Below are 18,171 nucleotides of genomic sequence, written 5' to 3'. Positions count from 1 at the left end.
GCACTCCACTAAGGACTAGGTCTACAATTTTTTTCTCCTCTTGTTGGGTCCTGTATCAGCTGCTCCATAAAGCAGTTCTTGATTTTCTCAAGGATGTTACATTTACCCAGTCTATATCAGGGTAATTGAAATCACCCATTATTATTGTGTTCCCCAGTTTCTTAGCATCCCTATTTTCTGATAACATTTCTACATCTGTCTGTTCATCCTGGCCAGTACATTCCTATCACTATCATTTTCCCCTTTACACATGGAATTTCAGTCTATAGGGATTCCAAGATGTGTTTTGTTTCCTGCAGAATTTTCAGACTATTTGATCCAAGTCTCTTCTTAACATACAGTGCTACCCCTTCACCAATTTGATCCACCCTATCACTATGATATAATTTGTACCCTGGTATGACAGTGTCCCACTGGTTATCCTCCTTCCACCAGGTCTCAGAGATACCTATTATATCTAATTTTTCATTTAGTGCAATATATTCTAACTCTCCCATCTTATTTCTTAGGTTTCTGGCATTTAGACATTTCAAACTGTGTTTATTGTTCCTATTTACATCTTGCTCAGCAGTTGACAGTATTAATTTGCAATCTTTTGTCTGTTTTTTATTTAAAGACACCTGGTCTACTATGGTCTCTATTGCAACTTGCTATTGGGATAACCTATCTTCTCTGTTTTGGTGATACCTTTGAAAGCTACCTTGTTCCAAAATAATGCACTTTTGAATGACTGTTGGCCTTCCCCCAGGTTCTAGTTTAAAAGCTGCTCTATCTCCTTTTTAAATGCTGATGTTAACAGCCTGGTCCCACCCTGGTTAAGGTGGAGCCCATCATTCCAGAATAGGCTCCCCCTTCCCCAGAATGTTGCCCAATTCCTTGTAAATATAAAACCCTCCTCCCTGCACCATCGCCTCATCCACACATTGACATTCCAAAGCTCTGCCTGTCTCTTGGGCCCTGTGTGTGGAACAGGTAGCATTTCAGAACATGCTACCCTATTGGTTCTGGATTTGAGCTTTCTACCTATGAACCCAAATTTGGCTTCCAGAACCTCTCTCCCACATTTTCCTATGTCATTGGTATCCACATGTACCAAGACAGCCTGCTCCTCCCTATCTAAAATCCTAGCTAGGTGACACATGAGGCTCACAACCTTCGCACCAGGCAGGCAAGTGACCAGACAATTCTCATGTCCACCAGCCACCCAACTATCTACATGTCTAATAATCAAATCACCAAATACAACAGCCATCCTAACCCTTCCCTCCTGGGCAGAAGCTCCTAGAGACACATCCTCAGTATAAGAGGATATTGCATCCCTTGATGGGCTGGTCCTGGCTACAGGATTATTTCCAGCTGCACCAGGGTGATGCTTTTCTTTTAGAAGACCTCCCTCTTTCAAGGCAGCACAGGGGCTGCCAGACTGGAGGTGGGGCTTCTTTACAACATCCCTGTAGGCCTTCTCTATGTACCCCTCTCACTGCTGGACTACTATCTGCATCTTAGTATTATAGAGTTGTTTAATTAAAACTTCTTAAGGTACTCAGGATATAAAGAGCCTTAAGATTATATTATGTAATATGTAATTTATTTAGTATTTGCTTCTCAGAAAATATTAAATGTAATTAAAACTCTAATGACAACTCTTGTCGTCTTAATTAGAATAATTTACTATAAATTAAGAGTTGAGCTAGGGGTGGGTGGGAGCTGAAGAGGATGGGTGGGAATGAGGACTGAACTAGGCCCTGCCGTGCCTTCCAAAGTCTATCTGTTAATGCTATGGCAAAAAATTCAAGTTTTAAAACTATGGGGGAAAGAGTATGGAGATGAGACTAACTAATAAAGTTGGGTTGTTTTTTTTTTTAATTCTGTGTTTATCAATATCTTACAATTCCTTTTTTAAACCCAATCTTTAAGTTACCAAGCATGGAGCAAAATAATATCACTTACCCAGAAACATGTCCTCTTATCTCAGAACTTCTTAGAAAAAAAGTTAAGTTGGACCTTTTCTCTATAAATAGTTTGGATTCTAAGGAGACTGCTTCAAACAAACCTTTTGAAGAAACCACATAATCAGATTGCCCTTTGTAACCTTTGCAAATATTCTACTTCCTCATACCTTAATTAATACCTAATTCAGGTCTGTAGCAGTGCTACCTCTCCAGCAGGTAAAGAACAGAAAATAACTTTCTTTTAAGATAGTTTGAGCTTTGCTACTATCCTTTATAACACTCCTGACTATTAAGTTTCTACCTCTAGAGAAAGTTTCAGTTTAAAACTATGGTGAAAAGGGTTGTACACTATGCAAACTAGTTAATAATGCTTGCTTCTCTCTTTTTTTTTTTAATTCTATGTTTATCAATATCCTACAACTCCTATTTTAAACCCAATCTTTAAGTTACGAAGCACAGAACAAAATAATGTCACTTACCAAGAGAAATGTCTTCTTTTCTCAGAACTTTGGAACAAGTATAAACAAATATGAGTATGTGTGCTAGGTTATGTGTCTTCAATTTTGTTTAGTATTACTTAGCTACTTAGCTTATGAACAACTCCCTGAGCCCATACGCCAGGCCCCCTCCCTACCCATCTTCAAATCATTGCTCAAAGCCCACCTCTTCAATGTCGCCTTCGGCACCTAATCACTACACCTCTTCTCAGGAAATCTCAACTACCCCAACTTGACATTTCGTCCTTTAGATTGTAAGCTCTTCTGAGCAGGGACTGTCCTTATTCGTTAATTTGTACAGCGCTGCGTAACCCTAGTAGTGCTCTAGAAATGTTAAGTAGTAGTAGTAGTAGTAGTGTCTTCAATTTACATTTTGCACAGTATACGTGGAAACTCTGAGAATTCTTATACACATATAAAAGTACATATAAGATCAGCCCCTGCATATGAATATGCCAGCCATTGGTGGTGTAAGAGTATCTGCCTAAGTTCCAGTGATATGCGTATACCTTATAGAATTCTGTACATTATATATGTAACTGTGCACTCTGCCCAGATACTGCCCTAACCTGCAAACTACACACTTTTGAAGATATGCCCTGTTATATTTCCAGGTGTACTTAACTGATTCTTTCTCACTTTTCTCAGAAAGAGATAAGAGATATCCTGACTCCAATACTCATAGAGGCAACCTATCATCTTGGAGATCATATTATAAAGAAAAGAAATGCAGAAGATTTACCACCTCTTCAACCCATCCTACAGCAAGGAGAAGGAAAAGAGAATGTTATACAAAGCAAGGTGAGAAAGTTGAAGGCTTTCATGTCATTTGAATTTCAGTAATTAAAAGTTATACAGGACAAGATACACAAACTGAAATAATCCAGAACTTTCCAGATTGAAGACTTAGAGCATAATATTCCATTTAAAAAATAGATAGATAGATAGATAGATAGATAGATAGATAGATAGATAGATATGGTTTCAATTAAAAAAAATAATAATCTTGCAACCATCTATAACAATTATATGTATTTGGGATTTGTAATATTTTAGGAGCAACAGTAAAAAGAAAATAGAAGCTAAATTATTATTATTTCATAGTTTTACTTGTAACAATGAATTAATGGTTTATTTTTAGCAAAATAGTTTGAAATGAGCTTTATTACACACTAACAGTGGTCCTCCTTTCCAGGAAAGCAGTGTTCTCAAAGGATTAGAAACCTGAAGTCTATCAGATGCTTCACAAACATCCCATGGTAGTGAATATCTCCGGATAAAACCACTCTCACGTTCTGTTTATTTCCTGATGTCTATATACCACGCTGTCTTAGGTCTTTGATATAGCTTTTAATGCAAGCTGGCAGCATGGTATCATATTAATGCAGAGGAACAAGTGTTCCCACTCTAAAGCATATCTCAAACACTAGACAATTTCCTACATTTAACGATGATATCGATCACAGCAACCACCACATTTATATATAACTGCACATTATATCTTGAACTAGGATCATCCGATTTCTTTGATCACCTCCACCATCTGGGGAATTCTCCAATATTGCATTGGTGACACCCCGTTCTTCATTGATCAACCCGAATATGATCTTAAATATTTTTACTGTTTTTTTCTTTTTATAATTTTATATCCAAATATACTTATATATGTTGACTCAAGCAACTACTGTTTAGTATTACTTAGCTACTTAGCTTATGAACAACTTTCAGCAGCGATATTTTCTCCCAGGCCAAACCTAATTACCTTGTTAAACACCTCTCTCATTCTATAACAGTGTGCCTAATGTTAAGTGCCATTTGCACGTGTATATTTATAGAATACTAGCACAAATAATCAAGAAACTCCAGACAGCCCAGAACACTGCAGCTAGACTCATATTTGGCAAACCAAAATTTGAAAGTGCCAAGCCACTATGAGAAAAACTACACTGGCTCCCACTCAAGGAACGCATCACATTCAAAATATGCTCATTAGTTCATACAATTATCCATGGAGATGCACCAGCTTACATGTCAGACCTGATAGACCTACCACTTAGGAATGCCAAAAGATCATCCCACACATTCCTTGATCTGCACTTCCCCAGCTGCAAAGGAATGAAATACAAAATAATGCATGCGTCAAACTTTACCTACCTGAGCACACAGTTATGGAACGCACTGCCGCGCAGCTTGAAATCAATATTCGAAAGAACGAACTTCCGCATACTATTGAAGACACATCTCTTTAATAAAGCGTACCACAAAGATCAACAAATGTGAATATGCTCAACTCGCACATCTATATTCAGAACTTGTTTCATAATATCTGCTTGTACACTATGATTTTGTTTATTTTTGTTTGTTTTACTATCATCATGCTGACCAAGATCCTGCAATACCAAATGTTTACCTATTAACATTCCTCCACTACTCATGAAGTATTGTAAGCCACTTTGAGCCTGCAAAGAGGTGGGATAAGGTGGGATACAAATGCGACAAATAAATAAATAAGTATGTGCTTAAGTGCTAGCTGTGCTCACAGCATATAAGATACGTGCATGAATGCCTTATACAAAGGTGGAGAATGGATCGAGTTGACACTTACATGAGCAGAGAACAAAAGCACAAGGAGCCTTCAGGATTGGAGGGCATCAACTCAAATTTATTGGACAGACCCAACAGTCCGTGTTTTGGCAAAAACTGCCTGCGTCAGAGATCTTGCAATAGTTCACAATGTCCCCAAAATGCAAAGAGACAGTGCTCAATCTGAAGACAATGGAAAATGCCACAAGTACAACTGGATGCTTAATATTTAACAAAACCACAGTAATAGCCAGCTGGGAGCCGGCAGAGTTCTGTTTGAAAAGTGCAATATTAATATTATATTATAGAATATTAAGCATCCAGTTGTGGCATTTTCTGACGTCTTTCAGCATCTTCAGATTGAGCATTGCCTCTTTGCATTTTGGGGATATTGTTAACTATTGCAAGCCCCCAGTGCAGTTTTACCGAAACACGGACCGTGTTGGATCTGTCCAATAAATTTGAGTTGATGCCCCCAAATCCTTAAGGCTCCTTTGTGCTTTTGTTCTCTGCTCCTGTGCAAGTGTACTTTGGTTTTCCTCTCCTGCATTTTGCTGACATTTACATGCACAACTTATAGAATATTGTAAGTTATGCACACACCTGCCACATTTAAGCATGGCCATTTACACCTGCCCGTGACCTGGCGTTCCTTAACATAGATGGCTTTCTGCCAACTTACGCTAGTATTCTATAAGCACACGTGTAAAAATGTGTTCCTAGAATAGGTGCAGTACCCATAGAAAGTGGGTGCCTCTTATTTTGGTGCCCACTTAAAGAATTGCCTGCCTAATGTGTACTTTTCTATTAGGGGTATGCAATGGACATTGGAGCATAGAGGTCATCATTGCATGATAATTGCTAATACGGTGGATTATGTGGTGCCATTAGTTACACTTCTAGCCATGCAATTAACATGCATTAGTGAATATTTTACTGCATTACCTGCACAGCTGCCTTCCCCAAAGTGCTGGAAATGCTCCTACAGTACCTAATACATCTTAAACTTTGGCTTTTAATGCAAAAACTTACTATACTTCAGTAAATAGTAAATGGCGTTCAAAGTTAGGCACCGGGAAAAATCCTTGCTATTCTATACAGGGCTTTCCGGGCTGAGGGCTCTTTATAGTGTGGATTCCTGTGCCTAATTTTAGGCATGCGGTTTCGTGCAATTTAGGTGCATAACCCTAGTATTCTATAACACTGAGCCAAAATTTTTGGATTACCTGACCCACCCAGCCCCTCCCATGGCTATACCTGGTGTGCAGTGTTATAGAATAGTGCATAGGCAGATCTGTACATAAATTCAAATTAGTGACTGTTAACGGCTCATTAACTAATTAATTTCCGCATGCATCTGCCCTGGGTACTTAAATTTGGGTGACCTATACAGAATCCAGGGGCTAATGACCTGACAATGCTAGTCAATTCATGGCTATTTATTTTATTTAATTTCCAGTTCAATGTTGGAATAGTGTAGAATAGTAATTATTTATACCTCTTATATCCTAGGGAATTTGATTCCACCATTTGGATCCCAAGTAACTTTGGGCCTCTTTTACAAAGGTGCACTAGCATTTTTAGCACGCACTGTGTAGATGCCCATATGAATATTATAGGTGTCTAACATGGTTAGCACGCACTAATTTTTAATGCACACTAAGGGCGTCTTTTACTAAGATGCGCTCACATTTTTAATGCACGCTAAAATTTTGGGCACGTTAAATGTTAGAGATGCCAATGCATTCCTATGGGCGTCTCTAACATTTAGCGTGCCTACAATTTTAGCGTGTGCTAAAAACATGAGCGCGCCTTAGTAAAAGACGTCCTAAAAATGCTAGTGCACCTTTGAATTAGAGTTGCTGTGTGAGCTGTGTGTTTGCAACTGGAGAGGTAGAGAAGTAGCTAAGTCTCTTGTTATTGGTTCTACATTCCTTTTAAATAGATCAATTAAATGCCTGGTGCCATTCCAAACAAACTTTTTGTAGATGAGGGTACTGGTTTTTAACATCAATCATACTTAAATTGGGAGCCAGTGTAATTGAAGAATAACAGGGTTACTCTGTCGTACTTTGATACCCTGAAAATCAAGCAGGCTGCTGTGTTTTGAACGGTCTGTAGCATTTTGATCACTGTTTCCTTGCTACCTACATATATTACATTACAGTAGTCAGTTTGTGATAGTAACATTGTTTGTACTAACAATCAGAAAGATTGATTTGTGAAAGAGTCTCTAATCCATTTTAATTTCCAAAGGATCTTAAACATTTTGGCTATGATAGCAGACGCTTGAGTTTCAAAAGATAAGTGCTGATCAAACATTACTCCTAAAATGTTTAGCTGGGTTTCGATTGGGTAGTTAATTTGGTTAATTATGAAATTTGGATAGCAAATATGGGAATGTGAGTTTGACATAACTAAAAATTTGGTCTAATCTCTATTAAATTTAAGTTTAAATGTTGTGACCCATGTCTAGACCCAATTTAATTGTATCACACTTTATATAGTTAAACCATGCTATGGTGTTCTACATTTACTAGCTCAGATTGGATTATTATGGGTTCTGTAGTAACTGCATTTGAGCATTATTCTAGCAACTGCCAAAATTTAAAATGATAGCATTAGTGAAACTACTAGAATTTGTGCAGCTAACAAAACTTTCAAATTAATTTTATGGCAAAATGTTGGCTATTATTAGAGAAATTGATACTATTGATGTATGATATAAACTGGTTCATTTGCCTTTTTTATGTCTCACAGTTTGAGCTGTGGAATGGGGTATTAGAAAGGATGTTCAGCTCAGAATAAGGTCATCCAGGCTCTTACATTGCTGGTGGTGTTAGTGTTTTAGAACACGATCTGCCAGCTTGCAACCTGTTCTATAATTTTTTGAGAAATGGACATCCATATGTTGGTTACATCCACCATGATCATCCATTTTACAAACTGAAATGTTCAAGCTATGAATGGAGCAAAACAAGGGACTTGGACATCGCTGTGGCAGCATAGGAATAACCATGCTATACAATGGTCACAAAGATATCAATGCAGAGTGGAGGAGTAGGCCTAATTAAGAGCAGTGGACTGAGAATCCACTGCAGCTCTTTGTGATTTTTATTTTTAAGTTGTGAGCCCTCCAGGCACAGAACAAAAATCCTAATATCCATGAACGTCCATCCTTTAATAGCCTTCAGGTTTGCAGGTGGTATATATGAAATTAATACAAAAACAATTTAGTGCCATAAATGTCCAGAGTTCTTGCAGCTGTCACAGATCCCAGTATCTGTTGCAAATTTCACATTTGGGTAGGGGCAGGCAACAACTCCTATAGAAATAAGGGGGAGTCACATCTCTTAAAGATGCTCAATCAGACCACCATTCTGTAACTTGGACATGCCGGGTACCAGGTCTAAATACCAACATCCATCATTTTGGACCAAAACGTCCTATCAATGTCTCATGTTCTTCAGTAGATTTTTGGTCATTTTGGCTTATTATTTTAAATGTTCAACACCAAAACTACTAGGAAGGAAGCCATGTAAGTGTGCAAGTGTAGAATGAGATGGAGACAGGAAAGACGGTGTATTTGTTTTAAAGAAGTCATAAACCCCATAAGAAATTCTGCAACACAAATGGTTTTTGACAAAAAGCATCCTGCAATGTTTGCATCATACCAATCCTATTCTTTTTTTTTTTTCTCTTCTTGCACAGGTTGTTTTTGCCAGGTTTTGTGCAGAGGAAGATTGCTTTGCTGACTTGCAGGTTTCTGGAAAAGTTGTTTTCCCAAAGTAAGTAGAATCTTGCTTTCAGTTTAATAAGAAAACCTTGTTTTGAGCTGTTGTCAGAAATCATGCAGTAGAGATAAGGAAAAATTGTATTGGGTATGATCAGAAAGAATTATGTTGGGTAAAATCTCAAGTCCCAGTCTGAAAATGACACAGAGATAGGAACTGGGACTTCCTTATCAACACGTTCACAATTCCTCCAGTATATTACAAAAGACTCAGCTGAACAAGGAGCCTTTTATAAAGTAGGTATACAGATCCTGGTAAATACATGTGTATTTGCTGGCAGGTTCAACAGGAGCAGCAATTTCAAACCGTATAATTGCTTAAAAAGAGCAACATCACTGGACAACTTCCACATGTAAGCATCTTTGAATATACATGGACATGTCAATTTTCACGACTTTCATGTAGAAGTTCCAGCAAGTACTGTATACATATAAGAGGCATATTCCAGACAATTATGCATATAAGTGCAACCAATGAAACAGCAAACCCCTGTAAAGTAGATTTTTACATTTTAAAGCTTATAGAGAGTGACTGGAGCTAAGCACAACTGTCCTTTCAATTACTTATTTCTGGCTAAAACAAACACTTTGCAGAAGTTTGTGTATGTCTTAGGGAAGGTGCAAAAGCTGATGGGAAAATTTTTCAAAACAGACATGTATCTCCCCCCCCCCCCCCCTCCAAACCACACCCAAGACATATCTCCTTTGAATTTTGACAATCTGGGTCACTTACATATGTAAATAGGTGCATCTGTACTTGCATGCAATCTATACATCTAAATGCCACACTTTACACAGGAAGATGCCATCCAGATTTTGTAACCAGACTGCTTTAGTGTTGTGGCTAACAGCACATACTTCCGCCCATGATGATATGGAAAAAGAACCATTCATTGTGTGTGGAAGAATCATGATGTGGTTTCTCTATGGGTAAAACCTCTATTAGCAAAGCTGCATAGAATATAAAGGGCAGTTCTATGAACTAAGCACCTACATTTACATGCACCTTGCATGTGGAACACTACTACTACTTAACATTTCTAAAGCGCTACTAGGAACACTAGCACTTATGTACTTACCCGTGAAAGTGCAAACACCTAAGCACTACTTTGTAATGGCATGTATAACTTACACAGCACCAAAATACAAAGGGGTGTATACATGGATGAAGCATGAGTGGGACATGGGCAGGGCTCTCACTTACTCAGATAGGGGTCCTTTTACTAAGCTGCGGTAAAAGGAGGCCTGCACTAGCATCAGCCTGTGTTTTTAACACATGCTGAGGTCCTTTTATCACAGCAGGTGAAAGGCTATCTTTTTTTGCTGGAAAAGAAATGGCGTGTAATAAATGAAGCACTTGCTGCATGGCCATTTCCAGGGGGGGGGGGGGGGAGCACTTATCACCACCCATGCAAACCCATTGGTGACCAGGCAGCATCGCTGGGTAAGCACCATTGCTATGAAAATAGAAATATTTTTGTAGTGCTGGAAATGGTGCGTGCTGGGGTGGGAACTACCGCTGGGTTCCTGTGGTAGTTCCAGATTGGCGTACAGTAAAGCCTGTTGCTGCGCAGCAACCTTTGGATGTTTTTACCTATTATTGTTTTGTATTTTCGTTATAGTTCTCTTCTTGTAATTTGCTTTTAAAGTTTTGTTGTAAGCCACATTGAACCCGAACTTGTTTGGGATAATGTGGGGTACAAATGCCATAAATAAATAAATAAAATACTGTAAGTCATGCGTGCCCTTGCCACACTGATGTGGCCACAGCTACACCAGGTCTATGGCTGGTATAACTGCAGGCATGTAAATATTAGGCACAGTGATACCAGGTCACACTCATCCTCTATAATAATTTGCACCTCCAACGTTCTACGTCTGGATTCCTGGGTTCATAACATCCATACCAGCTCATTGCCCTGCCCTCACGTTAAAATGTAATGACGTCAGAGGGCGGAACAGTGATAGGGAAGCCAGCGCCAGCCAGTCAGAGAACATTCAGGTACAAATCGAGGAGAGGAGAGAATCGCGAGGGGAGGGAGGAAGGGAGGGAGAAAGGGAAGGGGAGGGCAGGGCAGAGGAGAATGGATGGGATGGGATGGGATGGGAGGACAGTAGAGGAGAGAATCGTGGGGAGGGAGGAAGGGGAGGGCAGGGCAGAGGAGAATTGATGGACATGGATGGGATGGGAGGACAGTAGAGGAGAGAATCATGGGACATCGAGGGGAGGGAGGAAGGGAAGGGGAGGGCAGAGCAGAGAAGAATTGATGGACATGGATGGGATGGAAGGACAGTAGAGGAGAGAATCACTGGACACGGATGGGAGGGCAGGGATGAATCGCTGGACATGGAGGGGAGGGCAGGGGAGAGAGAAAAAAAAGCTTACATGACAGCCTTCCTAGGGCCCGTTTCATTGTTGAGGAAACAGGCATGGTTCCACTAGTATTCTATAACTGAATCTGGGCCCTCAGATGCTATTTTATAGAAAAGGCTTCACCTCACATCCTTGGAGGGCCTAAATAGAGGCACCTACTTGTATAATAACTCCCCTCACCCCCACCCCATAGTGCTTCAGAATGGATAGAACCTAAAAGAAGAATTTGGGACCTAGAGTCAATCAGCAGATTTGAAATACAATAAAAATGGAATGAATGAATGAATTTCAGCCTGAAGAAGTGTAAGACATTGTCCCCACCCATAAGCAGCTTAGAAATACCAAACAGGATCTTGGGGTCACTGTGAGCAATTGGCTATAAATGTTTACAAAAAAATCAACTGGAGTGAATTCTTTACCAATACAGAAAAAAATTAGGGTGCCTAGGTATAGTAAGCAAAAAAGAGGAGAAGGAGATGAAATGATTTCAGTCTTATTACACAGGCCAATAAAAAGTTCCACAATTCTTTATCAATCTATGGCAAGAGTAGAGACTTGTAAAACGATGAAGTTTTGCATAGACAACTACAGATTGCTGATGGAATCCTGCCCATTTTCAGCAGTCAGCATTTAAATACCTGGAAGATCAATATGGCAATCAATTAGACCATAATTGGTACCATAGCAAGCTACACTTAAACATACAGAAAAGAAAGAAATTAACTTCTACAGAAGAATTGATTTATGCTTAATTTAATTGGTTTGTGAAATGTTCTGCTCAGCAAGACAAATTGTGTACTAGTAAGCTGTGTCACTTGTTGCCATAAGATGTGGTCCAGGCGGTTTGCATAGCTGGGCTTAAAAAGGGTTTAGACAAATCCAGAAAGGTTTATTAGCCAAGTAGATTTGCAAAAACCAACACTTGTCTCTCAGTGTGAGACACAAGAAATGAATCGACTCCTTTAGATCCCGACCGGTACTTGTGACTCAGATTGGCCATGGTCAGAGTCAGGAAGCTGGGCTTTAAAGCATATTTTATATTTTTACGCCCCATTGTTAAGACAAAGGGGCTGATATACTAAACTAAGTATTCTATGGGTAACATTCTATAATTACCTTATTTGATAAAACTTTGCATACACTGCCTGTTAATTGCTAAAGAATCCCCAACTATCATTCCCACTATAAATAGTACTGGACACCCTGCCCAACTATATTTCTTGACATAGTTTATTACATCAGAAAAAAGCACATAAGGAGGGAGGAGTGGGGAGTTTATAACAACTGTTGCACAGTGGTGACATCTCCTGGCCATATGTAGGATGCACAAGTACTATGTTCCAGAGGAAGCCCAGGACCATCACTAGAATGGTTGGGCTAAGGGGGGGGGGGGGGGGGGGGGGGGATGAGAAATAGAAAGGGAATCCCAGGCAGCTCTAAATGAAGATTCATGTAGCTATAGTCTTGAGCAGGGGTTCTCAGCCCAGTCCTTGGGACACACCAAGCCAGTCCGGTTTTCAGGATACCCAAAATGGATGAGGTGAATTTGCAAGCACTACCTCTATTGTATGCAAGTTTATCTGATGCATATTCTTTGTGGGTGTCTTGAAAACCTGCCTGGCTATGTGTAGCCCAAGGACTAGGTTGAGAGCCCCTGGTCTAGAATTTGGTTCTAAGGTGGAAACCCAAAGACAGATACTGCCAGGTCAAACATACAAAAAAACCTAGCTATGTGGCTTTGAATTTGCTTCAGTCTCAAACTAATATGTAGTCATCTGAAATTATAATGGGTGATTCTATATTGCCTGTAACTAAGGGGTCCTATTACTAAGGCATGCTAGTGTTTTTAGCTCACACTAAAAATTAGCACATGCTAAAACTTAGAGCACGCTAAAAACGCTAGCTCGCCTTTGTAAGTGAGGGAGGGAGGGGGCTGCAACTCGATGGGGAGGGGGCCTGTAACTCGGAGGGGAGGGAGGGAGGGAGGGGCATGGAACTCAGAGGGGAGGGGCTGGAACTCAGAGAGGGGGGAGGAGGAGAGGGGGGCCTTGAACTCGGAGGGAGGATGGGAGGAGGGAGGGGGCAATTGTGTACTCACCTTGAACGTTATGTGGCTGGCTGGTGCTGGCTTTCCTTTCCTTTCACTTCCCTTTGGTCCGCCCTCTGACCGGAAGGCTTCAGACATTACAAACCAGGCTTCAACTTCCTGGCAGTCAGCTTCAGAACGTTGGAGGTGCAAATTATTATATAGGATTATATAACTTCCTAAACTATTGTGTTCTAGAATCTTGTTGTAATCCGCTATAAACTATATTCATGGGAAACGGCTGGCTATAAGAATTAACTGTAACTGTATGTATTAGCATCAGTGCTTTCCACCTTCCAAGCTTCTTTCCCTCACTCACACACAAAAAAATGTAAACCATTCAAATATTGTAAACTTTATTTCTTGAAATAGCAACAGTAAGAAACAATGGCAGCACTGTCATTCATGCCAGAGCAAATTTCTGAGTACTGTGGTTACTGTAATGTTCAACACACATATATGGAAGTTACATCACCTAAAATATAATCACAAAAATATATGGCAGATGCTACATACATCCCAGACCCATATGTTCACAAAATGATTCTTGCGAATACAACATAAACTGTGCAGTTAGGACTAAATTCTATAAATGGCACCTAGAACATCAGCACTGAAAAGATTCTATGAATAAACGGTGCTTAAAGTAGTCACCCTTTATAGAATAAAGTGCCAGGAACCATGACTACATTTAAACTCAACCATTCACACCAACGAAACCTTGGTGTAAATCCCTGTGTGTACATTAGGTCTGGATCCCAGTTATTCTATAACAATGTGCATAAGTACATAAGTAATGCCATACTGGGAAAAGACCAAGGGTCCATCGAGCCCAGCATCCTGTCCACGACAGCGGCCAATCCAGGCCAAGGGCACCTGGCAAGCTTCCCAAACGTACAAACATTCTATACATAAATTGTGGGAATGCCCTGATCTGCCTATGATCCTCCCATGGCCATGCCCCTGCCCCATTTTTAGACCCACGTGTAATATTTATACACAGATCCCACGCCTAAATTTATACACGTACATTTAAATCCAATTAGTACCAGTAATTGCTTGTTAAGGCAATTATTAGCACTAATTGGCTTGTTGTTTAATTAAATTGTGTGTGCAAATTTGGCGTGTAACCAAATTTGAACACGCAGTTTTACAAGAAAGTTGTTTATCAACATATGAGTTCAGGCTGAGTGGAACATATGTGAAGAGACATTTTCGATATGACATCTAAATCTGATTTTGGACATTTTACTGAAAACATCCAAAAATCAAGTGGCAAACACTGTGATTTTCGAGCCAGAAAAAAATTCTTTTTTGTTTCACATATGGCCATTTCCTAGACATTTTGTGCTCAGTGTGTCTATCCTTTTGGACCATTTTTGGAACAAAAAGTGTCCAAGGGAAAAAACACACAAAACCAGCCATTGGGATGTATGGCGGACCAGCATTCTTAGCAGATTGGCCACACAGACATCTCAGCAGAGCAGTGGAGCATCCTAGTGTGCACTGCAGTGAACTTCACATAAACGTTCTCAGGTACACATCTTCCTTATATTGTATGGTGAGCCCTCCAAAACCCACCAAAAACCTACCGTACTCAACTGTACATGACTACAATAGCCCTTATACCTGCAGGTGTCACCTATACATGGGTATAGTAGGTTTTTGGAGGGCTCACACTTTCTACCACATGAGTAACATAGTGGGATATGGGCCTGGGTCCAGTGGCATAGCTGGGTGGGGCACAAGGGGAGCGACCACTCCCCCAAACAGACTTCAGACAGTGACGGCGCAAGTTTTTCAGGTGGTCCATCACACCTATGTAGTGCGCACATGCACCTCTCTGCTCCCCCTGGCACCACAACTTGGCTACACTTCTGCATGGGTCCCCTACTCGACAGTGAACTTCACCAACTACTAGGCTACTCCAGGTACCTGCTTGCTGCTCTAATAGGCCTAGCCATAGCATCTGACGCTGTCATAGAGGCTGGTATATACTGTTTCTTTTACATCTTTGGGGGTAGGACAGGCTCTGGTCATTTAGGGTACCCTTTTGTGACTCAGTCATGATTGAAACATGTCTAGCCCAAAACATTTAACTTTTAGCCCTGGACGTTTTTGCTTTGTTCTATTATGGAAGAAAAATGTCCAAGTTTTGAGAATGTCCATATCCCACCCCTAGCACGCCCCCTTGTGATTTGGATAACTGCAAATGTATTACATCTCACTGCATAAAATGGTACCTGTACTAAAATAGCAAAAGTTGTGGTAAAATAACCCATCCTAAGAGTAGACCATGCTGATAATTCTTCCCTGCAGCCATGATATGTTGTTCTCCCTGGGAGCATCAATCTGCTACCACACAGTCCAATTGGCCCAGGAGTATCTTAAAGGATCCAGTGCTAAACAAAATGTTGTGGGGAGCCCCCTTCCTCCAGAAAAGATCCCCCACTTGTAAAGTGTCGCGGCTCTGATGTCACTCTGGTGTTGGTGAGCTCTCGAGTTTTCCCGAGCTCCACTAGGCCCAGGAAATAACCGAGCACCCCGAATCTTCACCCGCGGCGACCGCCGTTCACCGAGGGTTGAGCCCTCAGCTGCGGGCGGCCAGCAGGACTGCTGGAACCACGGGGTGACGGCTGGCCTGGCGGGATGTGGGTACAGAGTCCTTGGTGAGCGTAACTTCGCCGGGCGGCTAGCTACGCACTGGGAACGGATACCGTCCACGGAAGTGACTAGCAGGACGGCTAGCTGACAACAGGGACAAGCACAGTCTTGGAAGAAGCTAGCAGGACGGCTAGCTGTCACGAGGAACAAACACAGTCTTGGAAGTGGCTAGCAGGACGGCTAGCTGTCACGAGGAACAAACACAGTCTTGGAAATGGCTAGCAGGACGGCTAGCTGTCACGAGGAACAAACACAGCCTTGGAAATAGCTAGCAGGACGGCTAGCTGTCACGAGGAACAAACACAGTCTTGGAAATAGCTAGCAGGACGGCTAGCTGTCACGAGGAACAAACACAGTCTTGGAAATAGCTAGCAGGACGGCTAGCTGTCATGAGGAACAAACACAGTCTTGGAATTCACTAGCAAGATGGCTTCAAACAACAAAACGGAAGCACTGGATCCCCTCCGTGCTTCCGTTTAAATCCCCCGCTTGTCCTGGCAGGCGAACAGCTGGAACCAATCCTCTCCGCCCAGGCCGGCAGTGAGGACCGGATTGGTCCTCTCGTCCGATGGGCGGAGTTCCCACGTGGACGCGCCAATCCGGCGCAAGTGGGCGGAGCCTCCTCGCTGGTCCTGCTGCCGCGAGGAGGACGCCGACGCCGGCGCCGCCATCTTGGCCGGCGGATCTCCTTCCCCGAGGCCGGCGTTAGTTCTTCTGGATCGCCGGCCTCGGGGCAACTTGCAGTCGCGGCGATCCCCGTGGCAGCCTTCCCCCGACACCCCGCATCCCACGGGCGCCCCAGCCTCCCGCTCCGGCCCGCGGACCGCCAGGTAAGGGCCCGGAACGGGACAGTATCCTCCCCGGAAGACCCCTTCCTCCGGGGCCCGGGTTTGGACGGATATCGGGCGTGGAAGGCTTTGACCAATTCTGGAGCATGCACATTAGTCACGGGTTCCCAGGAATTATCTTCGGGACCAAAAGATTTCCATGATAACAAATAATACAGTCTTCCCCGCCGCCACTTTGAGTCGAGAATCTCTCCTACCTCGTACTCCGGATCCGGGGCCACCTGGAGATCCTCTTCTTGGGCTGGATGCGGGTGCCACCCGGACTCCCGGAACCTTTTCAATAGCGAGATATGGAAGGCGTTATGTACTCGTAGGGTGGCGGGTAACCGCAATCGATACGTTACCGGCCCAATTCGTTCTTGGATTGCATAAGGTCCCACATATCGAGGTCCCAGTCTTCGGGAAGATCCCCGGAGTCGCAGATGTTTTGTGCTTAACCATACTTTCTGTCCTGGGTGGAGCACGGGAGCGGGCCGCCGATGGCGGTCAGCAAAGATCTTGTCCTTGGTCGTGGTTTTCTGTAATTGTTCCCTAGCCATCTTCCAGACCTCTTGTAGGTCGGCTACGACTTGGTCCCCCGCCGGGGTCATGGCGGTAGCCGGGAACGGTCCAGGAAGCCGGGGATGTCGTCCATATACCAGGAAGAACGGGGACTGCCCGGAGGATGAGTGGTCACTTTGGTTATAAGCGAACTCGGCCCAGGAGAGTAGAGAAGCCCAGTTATCTTGTCGTTGGTTGACAAAGGCTCGTAAGAATCCTTTCAGGGTTTGGTTAATCCTCTCAACCATGCCGTTGGTTTGAGGATGGTAAGCGGATGAAAAATGGTTCTCCACCCCCAAGGCCGTGCACAAAGTTCTCCAGAAGTGGGAGGTAAATTGGGGCCCCCGGTCACTGATAATCCGAGTGGGCAGTCCATGTAGTCGAAAAATGTGGTGAATGAACGCTTGAGCTAGAGAAGCGGCCGACGGAAGGTTCGTGAATGGGACAAAGTGAGCCATTTTAGAGAACCGATCTATCACCACCCAGATCACGGTATGACCCTGGGAACGAGGTAAGTCCGTGATGAAGTCCATGGATATCTCCGACCAGGGGCTGGTCGGTACGGGCAGTGGTTGTAGGTCTCCCACGGGGGGTCCTCCTACTGGCTTGGTTCGGGCACATACCGGGCACGAGGTAACAAACTGGAGGATATCTCGTCTCATCTGTGGCCATCGATAATGTCTCGTGATGAATCGGAGTGTCTTTTGGTACCCGAAGTGCCCGGCCCATCTAGACGAGTGCCCCCATTGCAGAACCCTTTTCCGGTCGGCGGCCGCCACAAATTTCTGGATTTGGGCAACCTCCCCTGTGGCCGCACTGAGACAAGCGGGGTCT

General features: G+C 42.5%; 1 protein-coding gene across 1 annotated transcript in view; it reads left to right on the top strand.

Annotated features, from left to right (window-relative positions):
* Window positions 1-18,171, top strand: part of ITGA4 (integrin subunit alpha 4) — a 186,990-nt gene that overhangs the window by 114,834 nt on the left and 53,985 nt on the right. The window contains exons 16-17 of the mRNA XM_030210123.1: window positions 3,098-3,250; window positions 8,744-8,820. Of these exons, the coding sequence (XP_030065983.1) occupies window positions 3,098-3,250; window positions 8,744-8,820 (230 nt within the window). The remainder of the gene's footprint in view (window positions 1-3,097; window positions 3,251-8,743; window positions 8,821-18,171) is intronic.

The sequence above is a fragment of the Microcaecilia unicolor genome, chromosome 7 (genome assembly GCF_901765095.1).
Source record: "Microcaecilia unicolor chromosome 7, aMicUni1.1, whole genome shotgun sequence".
Classification (NCBI taxonomy): Eukaryota; Metazoa; Chordata; class Amphibia; order Gymnophiona; family Siphonopidae; genus Microcaecilia; species Microcaecilia unicolor.
Note: the sequence above shows the minus strand (reverse complement) of the source record. Positions and strands in the feature narration are given on the sequence as shown.